The sequence below is a fragment of the Myotis myotis genome, unplaced genomic scaffold (assembly GCF_014108235.1).
Source record: "Myotis myotis isolate mMyoMyo1 unplaced genomic scaffold, mMyoMyo1.p scaffold_m19_p_2, whole genome shotgun sequence".
Classification (NCBI taxonomy): domain Eukaryota; kingdom Metazoa; phylum Chordata; class Mammalia; order Chiroptera; family Vespertilionidae; genus Myotis; species Myotis myotis.
The window spans coordinates 33865669-33884269 of NW_023416324.1; the positions used below are offsets into that span (position 1 = coordinate 33865669).

The window sequence follows — 18601 nt, forward strand, 5'->3', positions numbered from 1 at the left end:
AAACATAAGTCCTGTCATAGCCTAACACACTTTCCCCCCCATGGAGATAAATTACTGGCTTTTAGGTAGGTGGGGTCACAGGCAAGAAGATACTTCTTCTTTCTCGGGGGAGGTTCTTTTTTAAAACAGTGGCCCTGGTTGGCTACATAGAAGAAAAAAAAATTCTGACTATAAGACTCTTCTCAGATATTCTGAGTTAAATGACTGAAAGTTTCCATCAGCATTCCTCAAATGCTGCCCAACACTGGCACTGAGCTGCTTTAAAAAAGCCTCCTCAAATTCTTTTTGGAAACAGGCAAGGCACACATTTTAATGAACATATTTCAAATACAATGCACGCATGTTCGAAAATGCATGCTGGCAACAATTTCCAAATTAATATTTTGAATAATTACTATAAAACTATGAAATATATTACATAATAATGAATATTTTAAGCAGAGTTTTAAGGTGACTATTTTAAGAATTATCAAGAGCTCCCATTTACAATACTGTCTTTCTAGGTCAAATCACTTAATATGTCTACAGTAATCATGATGCTCCAGTTAATTAAATTTAAGAACCCAATAATGAAACATAAAGAAAGTTTCCAACCAGAATAGATAAGTCCTCTTTAACAGGGTCAACATTAGTTATAATGAGCTACCTTTATTCCTTAGCTGTGAGACATAACTCACCTCTTGAATGGTACTGCTTCCTGAGAAGTTCAGGTTATATTCCCGCTGGACTTCTCGGTGGGTGATGATCAGCATGAAGTTTTGATTTAATGACTCCTGCAGGGCACTGAAAGGGTTGAAAGAAAAACAAGGAACTCTGAGATGAACAAGTTCTAGCTTGCTTTACAGCTAGCTGCAAAAAACCCCAGGAGTACCATAACCTCCACACAGGCATGTCCAGACCCAATGTTATCATCTTTTCAGCTCCTAAAAGCAAAAGAGCATACTGAGAACAACCAAGGGGAGCTAACCTGTTAACTCCTTCTGTACTAAGGTGTTTTGAAACTTCAATTCTAAATATTTTGCATCCATAAGAATTTTTTGCAAATCATATGCTATTGTATGCATATGTATTTTCTCCAAAAGAACCAAATTTGTCAATTAAATCAAATTCCAAATATGTTACCAAAATGTATACTCGCTCTGGAAGAAGAGAAATATGAAGCTACTGTTTATATTCATGGATGTTATATAAGAATGGAACTATGGTTTAAGTCCAAATTCAGAAGATAATGAAATCTATAGAACTTTAGTGGCTATGTCAAAATTCCTTCAAATTAAGTGCTTTCACTTAGAACTAAGAAATATATAGAATTCAGAAACTGGAGAATTCAGGGCAACATTAAACTCCATGTCAAAGTTGTAAATATTAGAAATGTGTTAGAACCAGGAAGAATTAATGAATTAGTCATATATTAAAAAGCATAAGTCATGGTTTTGTTTATAACAATACTACTAAGAAGCACTATCAGCACTGAAGATAAAAATCTACCACCATTATTTATGAATAATCAGTAATGCCAGCCTCAAGTATAATTAAACCAGGCTTATGGAATCAGGAAAATATTTGGGTGTGCTATATCATTCTGGTCTTCATCACTCCTCCTTTGCCAATCTGTAACTATGTGATAAACATACATGCAACATAAGGTTAGAATTAGGCAGTTAATCTGAACATCCTATTGTCTTCCATAGAATTTACAGTTTGATTACAGACTAAAATTACCTAAGAAACACCAATACATAGCATGAAATACTATGAATCAAAGGTCATGATACCCCACTAGTTTCTTTATGCAAGGATCGTTGTGACTGTCTCCTTAGCACCTAAGCATAATGCCTTGCACACTACATATAAATACTGATTGAACAATGAATAAACTGTGAGTTTCCAGAAGGCAAGAGTCTTACTCAATTTTGTGTCTCAAACAGCAAGCTTGCCTTCCAAAAAACTACCATGGAAATTAAAATTTTGATTCATTTATTTATAAATATTAAATCAATGCTTTGCATTAATTATTCCAATTGCTAAGAAAACCAACCCAAATAATACATAGTGCCGATTCACAAAAAACTTCACAATTTTATAAAGATAGACAAATACATAAACAGCCATAATGTAATAGCTACAACTGAGAAATTGGAAAAAAAAAAAAAAGTACAGTGAAAACTGAGAAGGAAGTGCTACACTGTCCCAGTGAGAGGGGAAAAGAGGTTAGACGCTGCAGTTCTCAACCTGTGGGTCGCGACCCCTTTGGGGGGTCGAATGACCCTTTCGCAGGGGTCGTCTAAAACCATCGGAAAACACATATATAATTACAAATTGTTTTTTGTGATTAATCACAATGCTTTAATTATGTTCAATTTGTAACAATGAAAATACATCCTACATATCAGATATTTACATTACGATTCATAACAGTAGCAAAATTACAGTTATGAAGTAGCAACGAAATAGTTTTATGGTTGGGGGTCACCACAACATGAGGAACTGTATTAAAAGTTCACAGCATTAGGAAGGTTGAGAAACACTGGGTTAGGGGAAAGCTTCAGAGAAGAAAGATATGTTAAAATATGAAGGATAAGTAGAACCTTCAAGTTTATCACTTGGAAGGGATAAAACTTTTGTTTGGGGAAAAGAGATGGGTAGCACTTTTTAGACAAACAAATGGAAGAACATCACATATTAATTCACTCTGTTAACATACTTAATACAGCACACAAAATAAGTAGCTGTGACCCATGTCTAACTTATAATCTGTCCTCCAGGTACAGGAGGAGGGAACCCAGTAAAATCATACTTCTGTCTCCATTGAGTTTATTGAGAGACTAGAGGCCTGGTGCACAAAAATTTGTGCACTTGGGGGGGAAGGGGAGGTCCCTCAGCCCGGCCTGTGCCCTCTCGCAGTCTGGGACCCCTTGGGAGATAACGACCTGCTGGCTTAGGCCTGCTCCCGGGTGGCAGAGGGCAGGCCCAATCCCTAGGTGCAGCCTCTGGTCGGGCTCAGAGCAGGGCCGATTGGGGAGTTGGGGGCGCCTTCCCGTCATGCACAGAGCAGGGCAGATTGGGAGGTTGTGATGCCACCCTCAGACATGCTCAGGGTAGGGTCGATTTGGGGGTTGGGGCACTGCTCCGTCACACTCAAGGCATGGTTGCGGCGCCACCCCCTGTCACGCACAGAGCAGGGCCCATCAGGGGGGTTGGGTTCCGTACCCTGTCATGCACGGAGCAGGGACAATCAGGGGGTTGGGGCACTGCCCCCTGTCACACACAGAGCAGGGCCCATCAGGGGGGTTGGGGCTCCGTACCCTGTCATGCACGGAGCAGGGCCAATCAGGGGGTTGGGGCTCCGTACCCTGTCACGCACAGAGCAGGGTCAATCAAGGGGTTAGGGAGCTCCCCCCTGTCATGCACAGAGCAGGGCCAATCAGGGGGTTGAGGAGCTCCCCCCTGTCACTCACAGAGTAGGGCCGTTAGGGGAGTTGGGGCACTGCCCCCTGTCACACTCAGGGCAGGGCAGATCAGGGGGTTGGGGCACTGCCCTCTATCACCCACAGAGCAGGGTCGATCGGGGGTTGGGGCCCCGCCACTGTCACACTCAGGGCAGGCCCGATGGGGAGGTTATAGCTGTACCCCATCACACACAGAGCAGGGCCCGTGGGGGGGGGGGGGGGGGTGGGGCGCCGCACCCTGTCACACACAGAGCAGGGCTGATCAGGGGGTTGAGGCGCCGCACCCTGTCACACACAGAGCCGCAGGGCGATCAGGGGGTTTGGGCGCTGCCCCCTGTCATGCTGATCCCGGTGCCGGGAGGCCTCTCGGCTCCGCTGATCCCGGTGCTGGGAGGCATATTACCCTTTGACTATATAGGATAGAGGCTTGGTACAGGGGTGGGGCTGGCCGGTTTGCCCTGAAGGGTGTCCTGGATCAGGGTGGGGGTCCCCACTGGGGTGCCTGGCCAGCCTGCATGAGGGGATGATGGCTGTTTGCAGCTGGTCACACACCCTTCAGGGTGGGGGTCCCCACTGGGGTGCCTGGCCAGTCTGGGTGAGGGGCTGAGGGCTGTTTTCAGGCTGGGACTGAAGCTCCCAACCTCTCCTTTTTTTCTTTTTCTTTTTTTATTCTGGGCCAGCTTTAGCTCTGAGGCTCCAGCTCTTAGGCCTCTGCTCCTGAAAGAAGGTATCTGATTTGTTTCGGTTCTATAATCGAAACTCTGTATCAACTCCAGCTCTGAGATCCCAGCTAGCTGAAAGCAGGTTTCTGGGGTTTTGTTTAGCTTCTATATTCATTACAATGTTTCTTAAACTGCAAGCTCAGAGGCCGGCAAGGCAGGCGGGGAACGTTGGAGTCCTCCGTCACTGAAGCAAGCAAGCCTCATGTTAGTTTCAAGCTGCCTGGCTGCCAGCCGCCATCTTGGCTGGCAGTTAATTTGCATATGTCACTGATTAGCCAATGGGAAGGGTTGCGGTCGTACACCAATTACCATGTTTCTCTTTTATTAGATAGGATGGCAAACAAGCAAACTTACAATTCATATATGTTAGTTTGCACAATTCATATATGTTAGTTTGTTAAAAACTCTAATACCACTTTTTCTAAGATGCTATGGAAATACAAAGAAACCCACAGAATCTGGCATGTAAACTGAGTAAATTTTGTTTCGTGAGTCCTGTCCCCTACCCCAAATCCCTGATGTCCAGGGGGTGGAAGAGTGGGAAGGGGAAAGGAGAAGGCTATAAGAATTTATCCATTTATTTTTGCCTTTATTTCCCTTGCCTTTGGAATCAAGTCCATAAAATGTTCTCTATGACTAAGGTCCATAAGTTTAGTTCTGATGCTTTCTTTTATATAATTTATTGTTTCAGATCTTATATTTAGGCATTTGATCTATATTGAGTTAATTCCTCAGAAAATTAAGACTAGAGCTACCATATGCCCCAGCAATCCCTCCTCTGGGTATAGGCCCGAAAAACTAAAAAACATGTAACCACAAAGATATATGCACTCCTATGTTCATGGCAGCATTACTCATGGTGGCCAAGACCTGGAGACAACCAAGATGTCTTTCAATAGAGGACTGGATAAAGAAGATGTGGTACATATACACAATGGAATACTACTCAGCCATACATAAGAAAAGACAAAATACTGCCATTGGAGACAACATGGAATATTATGCTAAGTGAAATGAGTCAGGGAGAAAAAGCTAAGAACCATATGATTTCACTCATATGTGGGATACAAAATTGAAATTTGTGGACACAAACAGCAGTGTGGTGGTTGCCAGAGGGAAGGGGAAGGAAGTGAAAAGGACCTAATATATGGTGACAGAAGATGGTTTGACTTTGAGTGGTACAGTGCAATACACAGATCTTGTAAGATAGAAATCCACACCTGAAACCTGTATGATCCTATTAACCAATGTCACCCCAATAAATTTAATATTTTAAAAAGAAATTTATTGTGGTGATCTGCATAATTTTCAGACTTTATTGCTAAAATATTACCTAGGCAAATTGATTCTAGCTGCTGCTTAGCAGAATGAATTGAGTCCTCAGTTGCTGCATCTAGGAGCAATTTTCTCCTTAACAGTATCTTCTAATGGTTGGTTAGGATAGTTTGCCCTAACCCTAACCCACCTTCAAGCATGTTCTCTTTAACCTTCAAATTGCAAAGTCATTCATGGCACTTTAACTTTTACCCTTAAAATAGCTCTGAAGATGAATGCCAACCAAAGTAGGTAGGTGAGAAATAATATGAGATGGGTTTGGTTTTTAGTGGCATGTTTTCTCTTCAATTAGAGAGAGGAGAAAAAATGTGTAAGTAAACGTAGAAACTTTTTTAAAGCAGTCTGAATTTTAATTCAATGGAGTAAATGTTTTGATAGAAAATCTGTTCGCACTGGTTTTTAATTTTTCATTCTCTATTATGATTTTCCTTTCAGTTCAAATATTTGTATTTACCAACAAGGAGATGGTTCTGTTTCTACAAAAACATTCAAACTTACCATTCAAACCTTGTCATTCAAATTTAATCATTGTCCTACTCTCAAATCAGACTGAAATTAATGCTTAAAATGTAATGTGGACCATTACATTGTCCCCAACCTTTGAGTTAGTGGCTATTTGCAAAAAAACAAACAAACAAACAAAAAAAACACCACAAAAATAAACATAACCCCCCATATAATACAATAAAAGTGGACATTTTTAATAATTAGTAGGCAAAGTGCTAGACATTATCATATATACCTTCTCATAATTCTGCTAGCCAGTTCCTTAATTTTAAAAATGGAGGGGAGAGGATAGGTAGGATATATGAGAGAGAATTATTAAAAAGATAAACAGATGGAGATTAGATAGATATCCACGCCCTTAAAATTTTCAATATTATAACTAAACATTAATATCTAAGCCACCAACACAATTCTAGAAATAGCTTCAGTAGAACATCCTTTCAGTTTCCCTTTCTGTTCACAAGTCTTGGGCTTCTAGTGTTCTTTCATTAGCAGAATGTCCACTTCTGCCTGGGGAGATCTCATTCCCATTTAACTGTGAACATTTATCAGGGACAGAGAAGGCATCTGTAAAATATCTGTCTTCTAATACATACCAAATTCATTTTAATTTACTGGCTTAATTTAATACATTTTATATTTCCTTTCAGTTTTTTTTTTAATAAGAGGAAAATAACGTATGACAAATTTTAACACAAAAGCCACAATAAATAAATGAAGCTACATTTCTATACATGCAAACATAAAAAGCCATACATTTTTAGCCTCCATATGTCCAGTACTGATAAAAGCAACATTAAGAAAATAAATGTAACAGTCTATACTGTCTTATTGAGTTTATTTCACATTGAGAGAGTACTTTAGTGACCAAAGCACATGGCTATTTTAATACATAGGATGTACTAATTTTTCAAGGTTAACTTAAAGCTGCATTACAGTAGTGAAACAATCATTTGATCATCATGTAGCATATACCTGTCATTTTTTCTGACTAAGAAGAGAAATGGCTTCTTTACTGCCAAAGAGAAGCAAGCCCATTTCATAGAGTAGAACAGTAGTAGGTCTTGCATCAAAAATAATAACAGTAATTTAAGGATTTCCTTGCTAACAATTCCTTGAATCCAGAATCCTCTTAAAGTCTTCAGTGGGCAGAAGATTTGACCAGGCTAAACCATAGCCTTCCTATTAAAACTGTAACAGTTCTAGGGAAAGCACTCACTGTATAAAATACAAATGCAAACAACTAGACTAGAAAAACAACAAATTCAGTCTTGGGCTTCAGGGCTATTATGAACTGAATATTTGTGCCCCACCTCAAATTCATGCTGAAAGTGTAATCCCCAATGCGATGGTATTTAGGGTTAGGGCCTTTGGAAGGTGATTAAGTTTAGATAGATGGAATCATGAGGGTGGGGCCCACCATGATGAATTAGTGTTCTTATAAGAGAAAAGAATAGAGCTTTTGCCCTAACCTGTTTGGCTCAGTGGATAGAGCATCAGCCTGTGCAGGTTCAATTCCGGTCAAGGGCATGTATCTTGGTTGCGGGCACATCCCCACTAGGGAGTGTGCAAGAGGCAGCTGATCGATGTTTTTAACTCTCTATCCCTCTCTGTAAAAAGTCAATAAAATATATTTAAAAAAAGAAAAAAAGAAAAAGAATAGAGCTTTTTCTCACTGTCTGCCAAGTGGGAACACAGCCTAGGGTTCTCTCACTAGGGAGCAAACCTATGGGTACCTTGGTCTTGTATTTCCCAGCCTCCAGGATTGTGAAAAATAAATGTCTGTTGTTAAACCAACCAGTCAATGGTATTTTGTTATAGCAGCCTGAATTGACTAACATGAGGGTTTTTAGGGCTTCTGTATTCACAACACTCAAGTAAACAACTGCCATCAGTTCAGGACAGGTTTCTAAATGGCTGTCTGTCTGCAAACATCTGTATATACACATGCAAATTAAAACCCTTCTCATTAAAACCCTTGTTAGAAAATAATACGCTTTTGTTAAAACTCATATAAATGTGGGATGGTTGAAAACTGTTCATTTATTGTATGTAAATTACATCTCCATAAAAAAATTGTAAACCAAAAAAAGGGAAACAATCATATTCATATAATTACCATTTTGCAATTAAGTGGGTCCCATATTTGAACTTTAAAAAGACAATACACTTTTAATTAATGTATATGAAAACCATGAATTTGTTGCCATTGCAACTTAGTAAGACCATATGTCCACTGATACAATATGGGTTGTTGTCAGTGAAATTAAATTTTTCAAATCAATGCTATATATGTAGTTAAGATGAGTAAAATGTTAAATCAATATAGAAATCCAAAATCTCCTGTTTCATTCCTGCTGTGTATGTACTATATATTTTTTTCTTGCACTGGATATTTTAAACAAAAATATCAATGTAAAATAAAATGCTAATTTCCAATAGATTTTATTTTTTAAATATGACTATACTGAAGCAAAACAAATTAAGTTCTTTCAAATTACTGTGACTTTTTATAATAAAAATGTAAATAAATTTGAAATGTGCTATTGAATTTTTCACTAATACTTTACATTTATATCATTCCAAAAGGTCTTATAGAATGCTCTCTTTTGTTTCATTGGGAATATTTTATGATCTGTAATGATCGTTTTTATTCTTTCAGATACATCAATATTTTACATTAAAAAGCATGACACGCAACAATTTAAATTTCCATTCTAAACTTGGAGTCATGTCAACAAAAGACCAAATTTACTATAATTATGGATTATTTACACTAAAACAAAATAAGAAATCAATATGTAAATGTAATGTTTGTTGTAGCTAATGCAGCCAGCAATGACAGATTAGGTTCAAATAGCAATTAGTTTGAAAATCTGGCACATATGTAAATGAGCTCAGGACTTGATGTTTACATTTGACTGTATTTCATTCAGGATTTTTAAGTCATCTCAGGAACAGTATAGAAAATGTTAATCTTTCCACTATAAATACAACTTGAGCCCTCATCATAACTGAAACTAGGTTTTGCTACTGTCCAGCTAAACTAACATATGATACTAATAATTCTGAGGTGAAGATTACATCATTCTTAATTAACACTCTGCTACAGTTGTTAACATCCTTCCTCCAAGACACCATGTTATCATCACAAGTTCTGTAACAATCTTAAAATCAGGTTTAACGAAGTAACTTTTAATTGCTTTCTTTGCTGGCAATTAAATATGTCCAGATAAACAAACATTAGGTTTCACATAATTCTTAATAACATTTTTCATGATGATTTCAAAGTTCAGGTGTCCTTATGTCTGTAATTACTGTTTATCAATACAGTGATATATTGGATTCAGCAAAATGTATTAACCAAAGTATATAAGATTAATCAAAATGTGGTAATTAGTGGTGATAGTGATATATTGTGATTCATCAAGTAGTTTATAGCAAAACTGTCAAAACATAATTCTATCCATCCAGACAAAATACAAAGAACGCCCAAAAAATTACATTTATAGATACACTGATTGTTGTTTCATGAATTACGGACCAAGTTTCTGAGTGTCCATTAAATCAACCATAGAGAATACCTGCAGTTCTTTTTCAAAGTGTGAGGTTAACAAGCTAATCTCAGTAGTGACTGACCTACCAATAGGCAGTAAACTATATACTGTAAATGGGTTTGGTACATCAATCCAATTAGATGTGTTGTGATCTCCAGTAATGCTTTAATTGGGGACAAGTTTCATCTTTCATCCAGAATGCATAACTTTAGGCAAAGTAAAATGAGCCACTTTTCAGTAGCCACTGAAACACTTACCAATCCAATATTCTTAAATTTCACTTTTATAAAATCTAGTAACACTCACTAGAATTAAATTTAAGTTGAACAGTGTGCAAGCAAGAATGCACTTGGAACATTGGTTATATTAATTTATTCTTGAGAAATATGTAATAGACAAATCAATAAAATATAACATAAACTTATAAATAAATTAATTTATTCTTGAGTTACTTTAAGAATAACATATCTAATTGTTATCAAATATTGTAGTGATTACAACACTGGTAAAGCATTTTCATAGATAAATATCCTTTGTGGGGGGAGAAAGTTGTTTTGTAGAGCATTTGGGGGGAAAAATTAATTGATCCATTTAGAACATTTATTTGCATATACTTACCTTTTTTTAAAAAAAAAACCTGTCATTTAAAGGCTAAAGTTTCTCTGACACACTGCTATAATCTCACAAATATCCTATAAATAAAAGCCTAATATGCTAAGTGTCTGGTCGTCCGTTCAACCAATCAAAGCGTAATATGCTAATGATATGCTAAGGATGCTCGACCACTCACTATGACGTGCACTGACCACCAGGGGGCAGATGCTCCAACTGGTAGGTTAGCTTGCTGCTGGGGTCCGGCTGATCGGGACTGAGCAAGATGGGACGGACACGCCCTGGAGCCCTCCTGTGGTCCCTCCCTGGCTGGCCAACCTCCCAAGTCCCTCCCCGGCCCCGATCGTGCACTGGGGGGTCCCTCTACCTGGCCTGCACCCTCTCACAATCCGGAACCCCTCGGGGGATGTCAGAGAGCCAGTTTTGGCCCGATTCCACAGGCCCGGCCAAGAGACCCCACTGGTGCACTAATTCATGCACCGGGCCTCTAGTTAATCAATAAAAAGCCACCATGAAGAAGACACACTCAGAGAACAACCATTTCAAGTGACATTTCAGGAAGTTATTTGGAGATTAAAACCAATTGCTTTTTTCTAGTTCAAAAATAAAAATACTTAGCCAAAGAAGTCCCCCACTGGAAGTTGTTCATCTCTTCCTGAAGAAACTGCAATACTTCATCCATTCATTTAAAGTATTTATTGAGCATCTACTATAAGCCCACTTGGTACTGCTCACAGTTTAATTTACACATGAAATAAGTTGAAATGAGACATTATGTTGAGGACCATTATTGACTTTGACATTTAGAGCAATGTTCAAAATGCACTATGATGAGTTGTTTGGAGCTAAGAACCATATGAGAGTCAAGTCCTGACTCATCTATTAACTAGCTTTGTGATCTGGGAAAGAGAAACCTCTGAGTACCTGTACTATGCCAGGTCCAATCCTCACATGTGCTATTTTATTTAACCATACTGCTCCTCTCCAAAAGCCCTCTGAGGTAGAAATTATCATCCTGACCATTCCGGATGAAGAAACTAAGGCCTAATAGACTATCAGGAACCACACCTCAGTTCTCCCACTCATAAAATGAGACTACAGTAAATGATTGCTTTACCTCCTTCCAAAGAAGATATCCTACAGCTTTCCTCTCATTCTAACTCAGAGGTGTCGTGAACATGACTCTTCTTGCATTAAGGGAGTAGACCAAACACTGAAATAGCAGGATACAGACAAAAGGGGAAAATATCACAAGGATTAATGTTTATGCAAAGATTATGAGGTGTTGGGGAAACAGAAGTAGGATGAAAGCTATTTGAAAGCATTCTCAGTTCTATTAACTGAATCCCACAACAGTTCCATGATACTTCTGTTATCTTTCTTCATAGGGGTCATAGAGGCAGATAAGCATTTAGAATGTCCTCAGAATAGAGTGGGAGAGATGAAAATGAGGGGGGAAAAGGTAAATAAGTTTACATGAGTATCAATACACATACCATCCAGAGGGTGGCACTTCTTAGCTAGAACCAAAACTAGGAGTACAGATGGATACTCAGTACCAAAGCAGATGGATGGTTACAAAAAGCCGAGATAGAGGAGGAATACTTCAGTATTTCCCTTATTATGCCATGCTTAATAAATGTAGTGAAGTGCATATCAACTATAGAGAGTTAGAAGGGACCTAAAGGATCATGAAAAGAATGTTGTTTGCTTTCCTTCAAACTCTGCCTCTGCTCATACGGAGAATACTATTTCTGCCCATGCTGCTTCTCCCCACCAAGGAAGTTTTTTAATGAAAACACTTGCAGTATGTTTTCCCCATTCTAGAGTTGATTCTCCCACAGAAAGAGAAAAGTATTACAATTATCCACAAGGTCACATTATACTAGGTTAGGTTTCACACAAAACAGGGATGAGACAAGCAGCTTCCTCTTTCATTCTTTATGCCATGAACTCTCTAAGCTGTCTTTCCTAGGTTTAGTGGCAGGTCTATTGTATCAGCCCATCAGGCTCTAAAGATCCAGTCATAATTCTTTCCATGTCTTAAGATTTAAATCTGGAGTGAAAAGTAAAGGACCCTACTTAGGACTCAAGTCTAAGCCATATGTTCCTTTGGATGCTAGTCTGATTTTAAAGCTATTTTGTTTTCCAATCTGATACTAATTTTTTGTGTATAAACCACTAATAAGAACTGTAGAGGAAACAAAAGAATTAGTGGCACCATGGAAGCCTAAGAATGTAGAAAAGCATCTTTACTTTCTAGTAGCATCTGAGATCCAGAGCAGAGAGGTGCCCTCCCATACAATGATTCCGTGGCAGTTCCTTCCACAGCACCCACAGGAAAATACAATGTCCTACCCTTAATGCAAGGCTACTGTCACCTGGTTTCTACCAATGGTTTTCAAGGACAAAAAAGAGGCATATATTTTAACACCAGTGGTTTACTCAACTATTACTGGAGTACCAATTAGCACCCTGAATTTACTCCTCCTATCACAAATAGCAACTAGTTCAAAGCCATAGTTAAAAGCAATTTTGCAACTCAGAGGCCACACATAACCTCTGACTGACTGCCTGACCAGAGCTCAACATTACCCCTATAGAAGCCATTAAAATAGTAACTGGAATCATCCTCCCAGTATAAAAAAAAGTCAAAGTTCAACAACAAGACTCAATTACTACTTGTAAAAGAGATCACTACACACAAGGCAAACTTTATTTTCTACCACCTTGCTATAAAAATTAAGAAAATGTATATAATTAAAGTAGAGCTGGACATTTTCATCACTTAGGAGAATGCAACCAAAGCGAAGTTGAAAAGACTGTCTTTTATTACCAAGCACTCCACTCAGTCCTTTTCTAGCAAGTTGGTCATTAGCAATACTAAATTTCAAAATATTAAACCTTCTCCAACTAGTATATTTATACATGACCTGAGGGCTTTGGCACTAGCCCTTTCCCTTGCCTAAATACTTTTCATTTGAATGACTCCTCAGTCATTCATGTCTCAGCTTGAAGAGTACATATCCAGAAAGGCCTTTCCAGACCTGACAACCTAGAGTAGTCACCCAACTGCCACTCTATTTTGGTTTTCTGAAAAGCACTTATTATCATCTGATTTTTTTTTCTTGTTTATAATTTGTTGCCTGTCCTACCACCACACACCCACCTCTACACATATTATATTTTAAACTCCATGAAAACTGCCACCTTGTCATTTTGTTCCTCATGGTATCCCCAGCACCTAGAACAAGGACTTAACATATTGTATAGTGGTACTCAATCTGTATCTGGTAAATGAGTGAATAACTGGCATCCTGTGTGAATAACATGATAAACGGACTCTCCATTTATCTGGATAACATTTTATAATGAGTTTGAAAATTAGCAAAACAGCCAATGAAGGAATACAAATGCATGGACCAAAAATCACATTCCTCATTTAGTCATGAAATGTTTCATATTCATTACAACAAATGTTTGTTTATTAAGGGCCTCTTTCATAGATGACCTTTTCATGAGCTGAGGGAGATGGTCAATAAGAATACTCTTGCTCTTCACACTCAGGATCTGGTTTGAAAGAGCCATACACAAAATAATACTAGGGAAACTAAATCTCAAAGGAAAGGTGTTGCCTGAGACCACAAAACCAGTGCAGGACTGAACAGTGTGTGACTACAAAGCCACAGCTCCTTCCATTATCCATATTATGATGGGCAAAACCATAAGGAACAATGGACAAAAATAAAAGCTAAGCTCATTTCAAGGAGTAAAGATTATCTAGCTCACTACATTTATGGAATACTTATAGGGTCTTCCGGTCCCCAAATACCTAATCTCTGTTCTGTATGATGCCTGAAATCCCACCATTAGAACTTTACTCTTTAGCTTTGGTCTGTTGTAACAGGCAAAATCCTTAGGAATGTGTGTCACTTTACAGTACTCATTGTACAAATATTTCTAAGTACCTACTATGTTTTGGGTACTCTTTTAGTTGCTGAGGATACAACAGTAGACAAAAAACAATCCCTGGTTTCTTGTAGCTTTACACTGTAATGAGGAAGACAAAGAACAAATATGAAAATGAATATATTACTAATATAATGTATTGTAGTGATAAAGCAAGATAAAGAGAGGATATGACAGATGGACTGATTAGACAGGGGGATCAAGAAAAGCCTCTCTGAGGATGTGACATTTGAGTAGAGGCCTAAATAGAGTAAAGGAATAAGCCAAGTTGATAATTGGTGGAAGATCATTCTAGGCGGGGAAAGCACAAAGTGCAAATTCCCTGATGTGGAAGTAAGCTTAGAATGTTTAAAGAAGAGCAAGGAGGCCAGTGTGGCTGGCAAGCTATGAGTTAGAGGGAGAATGATAAAAGATGAAATAAGAAAGTCAGGGGCAAGATTATGTAAGTCCTTTATAGGCTATAGTACTTACAGGCCAAAATATTTATACCTAGGTTTATGTTTTCCTAATACAATAAGTCCTCACTTAAAATTGTTCTGTAAATTTAAATAAAATGACATTTGCCCTAGGCCAATTGATATAAACATGAGTTAGGTTTCTATAGCAACTCAAAAACTTTATAATAACACAACATTGAACAAAAAGATGGTTATTTGTGAACATACTGTACAGACTAAAGTATCTGTAGCCTTCTTCAAACATGAACCTAAACGAACTCTCAATAACCACTTTCTCTCTTTATCAACTCACCACTGTCCCTAAGTAAGTTTCCCTATCTGCAAAATGTGGGTAATCTACACTAATAAAAGACAAACATGCAAATTGACCATACCTTCGCTAAGCCTTAAGCCACGCCCGCCAGCCAATCAGAGCGACTATATGCAAATTAATCCAACCAAGATGGTGCCCGGCAGCCACGGAGCTGGGCGAGCAGGAGGCTTGGTTGCCCCAATGATGGAGGAAGCCAAGCCGCCGCGGCGGCTCTGAGCTCCACACAAAGCAACAAAGTTTCAATTATAGAAGGTAAATAAATCCCAGATTAAAAAAAAGAAAAGAAAAAAAGAAGAGGCTGGGAGCTTCTGTCGCTGGAGGGGCTTGGCTAGCCTGAAAACGGCCCTCAGCCCCTCACCCAGACTGGCCAGGCACCCCAGTGGCGACCCCCACCCTAAAGTGGGTGTGGCCAGCTTGCAAACAGCCATCAGCCCCTCACCCAGGCTGGCCAAACCTCCATGAGGTGAGGGTCCCCACTGGGGGGTTGGGGGACTTGACCAGCCTGCAAACAGCTATCAGCCCCTCACCCAGGCTGGCCAGGCACCCCAGTGGGGACCCCCACCCTGAAGGGGGTGTGACCAGCTGCAAACAGCCATCAGCCCCTCACCGAGGCTGGCCAGGCACCCCAGCGGGACCCCCACCCTGATCCAGGACACCATTCAGGGTAAACCAGCTGGCCCCCACCGGTGCACCAGGCCTCTATCCCATATAATAAAAGGGTAATATGCAAATTGACCCTAACAGCAGAACGACTGGGAATGACTGGTCACTATGACACACACTGGCCACCAGGGGGCAGATGCTCAATGCAGGAGCTGGCCCCTGGTGGTCAGTGCGCTCCCACAGGGGGAGCTCTGCTCAGCCACAAGTCAGGCTGATGGCTGCCAGCACAGCGGTGGTGGCAGGAGCCTCTCCCGCCTCCTCAGCACCACTAAGGATGTCTGACTGCAGCTTAGGTCTGCTCCCTGCTGGTATGTGGACATCCCCCGAGGGCTGCCAGAGGGATGTCAGACTGCCAGCTTGGGCCCAATTCCCCCAGGGAGCCAGCCTAAGCCAGCAGGTGGACATCCTCCGAGGGGTCCCAGACTGCAAGAGGGCATAGGCCAGGCTGAGGGAGGACCCCCCCCGAGTGCACAAATTTTTGTGCACTGGGCCTATAGTAATATCTATAATATCTATTTATTACTTATCATGAGGATTTATGTTATTAAATCATCATGTTAAGTAATAAATAAAGGGCTTGGCAAAAAGCCTGTCTTCATAAATGGTAATTGTTATATCACTGCCACTTACCATATACTTATAACTTCACACTTCCTTAACATCCTTATTCTTTTTTTTTTTTTTTAAATATTTTTTATTGATTTTTTACAGAGAGGAAGGGAGAGAGATTGTTAGAAACATCGATGAGAGAGAAACATCGATCAGCTGCCTCCTGCACATCTCCCACTGGGGATGTGCCCGCAACCCAGGTACATGCCCTTGACCGGAATCGAACCCGGGACCTTTCAGTCCGCAGGCCAACGCTCTATCCACTGAGCCAAACCGGTTTCGGCAGCATCCTTATTCTTATAACTATTACTATCTTCAATTTCCAAATTGTCTATAATTTGCACTTTGTCATCAACTATTACTATTAACAGCTCAAAATCCAGAACCCAGAAATGTTCTCCATTTGCTCCAATCTTCTATTCTTCTACCTTTCCTACTGTCTCTAAATCTGCTAGATAACTTCAACACTTAATCCTGGACACTATCTCCCTGCTGTGAACTGAAATGCATACTGAACAGACATTTTACATTGAAATCCCAAGTGTATTTTGAGACAGTTTTTAGTAGGAAATAAAGGTGAAATGAGGACAGTGGGGTGGGACCTCTGTCTTTATGATAAAAAGAGAGGCCAGAGCCCTCTCTCTGCCATGTGAGAAAGAGAGCCAGGAAGGGAGCTCTCACCAGAAATAAAACCTTGCAGGACTTTCCATACTCAAGAATTGCGAGAAATACATGACTGTATTTTAAGCTGTCCAGTCTATGGTATTTTGTTATAACAGTTCAAGTTGACATTCTCTATACCCTTTTTGGCCACCAGCCCTTTTTCAGTATTACTTTTTAAAATTTTTCCTACTTGCTGTCTCTTTCTCCTCATACTTCTAATCATTCTTAACCCTCATAGTAAAGCTTTCTAAAAATGAGAGTAACTCCAATTCCTCATTTCTCACTTATCCTTTAAAATTTGCTACAATCTTATTCCCATCCTCTCTTTGTGCCAAAAATGACCTCAATAGAGTCATTAATTACTTACATGCCAAACTCAATGGCTTTAAAAATAATCATCTTCCTGCTTGGAACACACAAAGCAGTTTTTGCACCTTATACATTTGAGAACAAAACACAAGGTAAGTAGTACAGACTTCTCAGGGGTGTGTAAGTTGTAGACATGACTTTAAATTATGGGACACACACCAGTGAAAAGTTCCATTGACAACTAGGACATATCTATAATAATAAAGAGGGTAATATGCTAATTAGTCCAGACAACCTTCCAGATGAAGCTGGGGCTGCGAGGGAAGCCCAGGTCCCAGGTGCCAGAGGGAAGCCAGCGCCAGCAGCCAGGGGAAGGAAGGCCTACTCTTGCACGAATTTCGTGCATCGGGCCTCTAGTGCATTTATAAATAGAGATTTGTGAGTGACCTTACACGTTTGGAAATTGAAGCATTGACACTAGATGTCAGGGAGAAGGTACAGTAACAGGGACTACTACAAACAGAACTTTCAAGAACACCAACCTTTAGAGCAGATGAAGAAAAGAGGATCTTACTGAGAAATCAATCTGAGTGGCAGACAGATCATAATAAAAAAATGAGTGATGTCTAAAGAAAATTTCTGCAATGAGATGAATTAAAGCCTAATGCCTTTAATGAATAGGTTATAAGCCCTTTGAGGACAGAACTTGTTTTTATCTAGTAGGTAATAAATCTTTGATGGACTGAATCTTTCCTAAAATAATATGAAACATACATAATTAACAGTTTTTTCCCTTTCTAATTTTACTATGATTTATAGTACAATTTAAAGCTGTACCATAGGGGTATTGCTTCACCTTTCAATTAATTTGTGAAATCTGATTTATTAAAAGTATTTTTAATGCTTTTCAGATGTTATAAAGATTATGATTTAAGAATTTGCTCTTGCCCTGACCGGTTTGGCTCAGTGGATAGAGCATCAGCCTGCGGATTCAAGGGTCCCAGGTTCGATTCTGGTCAAGGGCATGTACCTTGGTTGCGGGCACATCCCCAGTAGGGAGTGTGCAGGAGGCAGCTGATCGATGTTTCTCTCTCATCAATGTTTCTAACTCTCTATCCCTCTACCTCCCTCTCTGTAAAAAATCAATAAAATATATTTTTTTAAAAAAAGAATTTGCTCTTCAATTCTCAGAAAACTTGAAATTGTTTCTGCAAACATAATTTACTTTAAAATAATTCTAAGTATAATTCCATTATAGCGTGTTCATATCATAATTTTGTTGCTCTTGGCTTTTTTGTTTTCCAGAAAGATGTTGTAAGTTCAAAATAAGACTCAATTACCAGGCACCCCCTAGTGGCAGTAAAATCAAGTTAAAATTTTTTTTATAGTACATGGTTTAAGATACAGTTCTCTATATCAGTAGTTCTCACCAAAC

At 39.3% G+C, this 18601-nt stretch overlaps 1 protein-coding gene across 8 annotated transcripts in view; it reads right to left on the reverse strand.

The window, feature by feature from the left end:
• The window catches only part of FAF1 (Fas associated factor 1), a 372784-nt gene that overhangs the window by 227351 nt on the left and 126832 nt on the right, over nucleotides 1–18601 (reverse strand). For all 8 annotated transcript variants that reach the window (XM_036349475.1, XM_036349474.1, XM_036349476.1 and 5 more), the window contains one exon: nucleotides 678–783. In XM_036349475.1, coding sequence (XP_036205368.1) covers nucleotides 678–783 — 106 coding nt within the window. The remainder of the gene's footprint in view (nucleotides 1–677; nucleotides 784–18601) is intronic.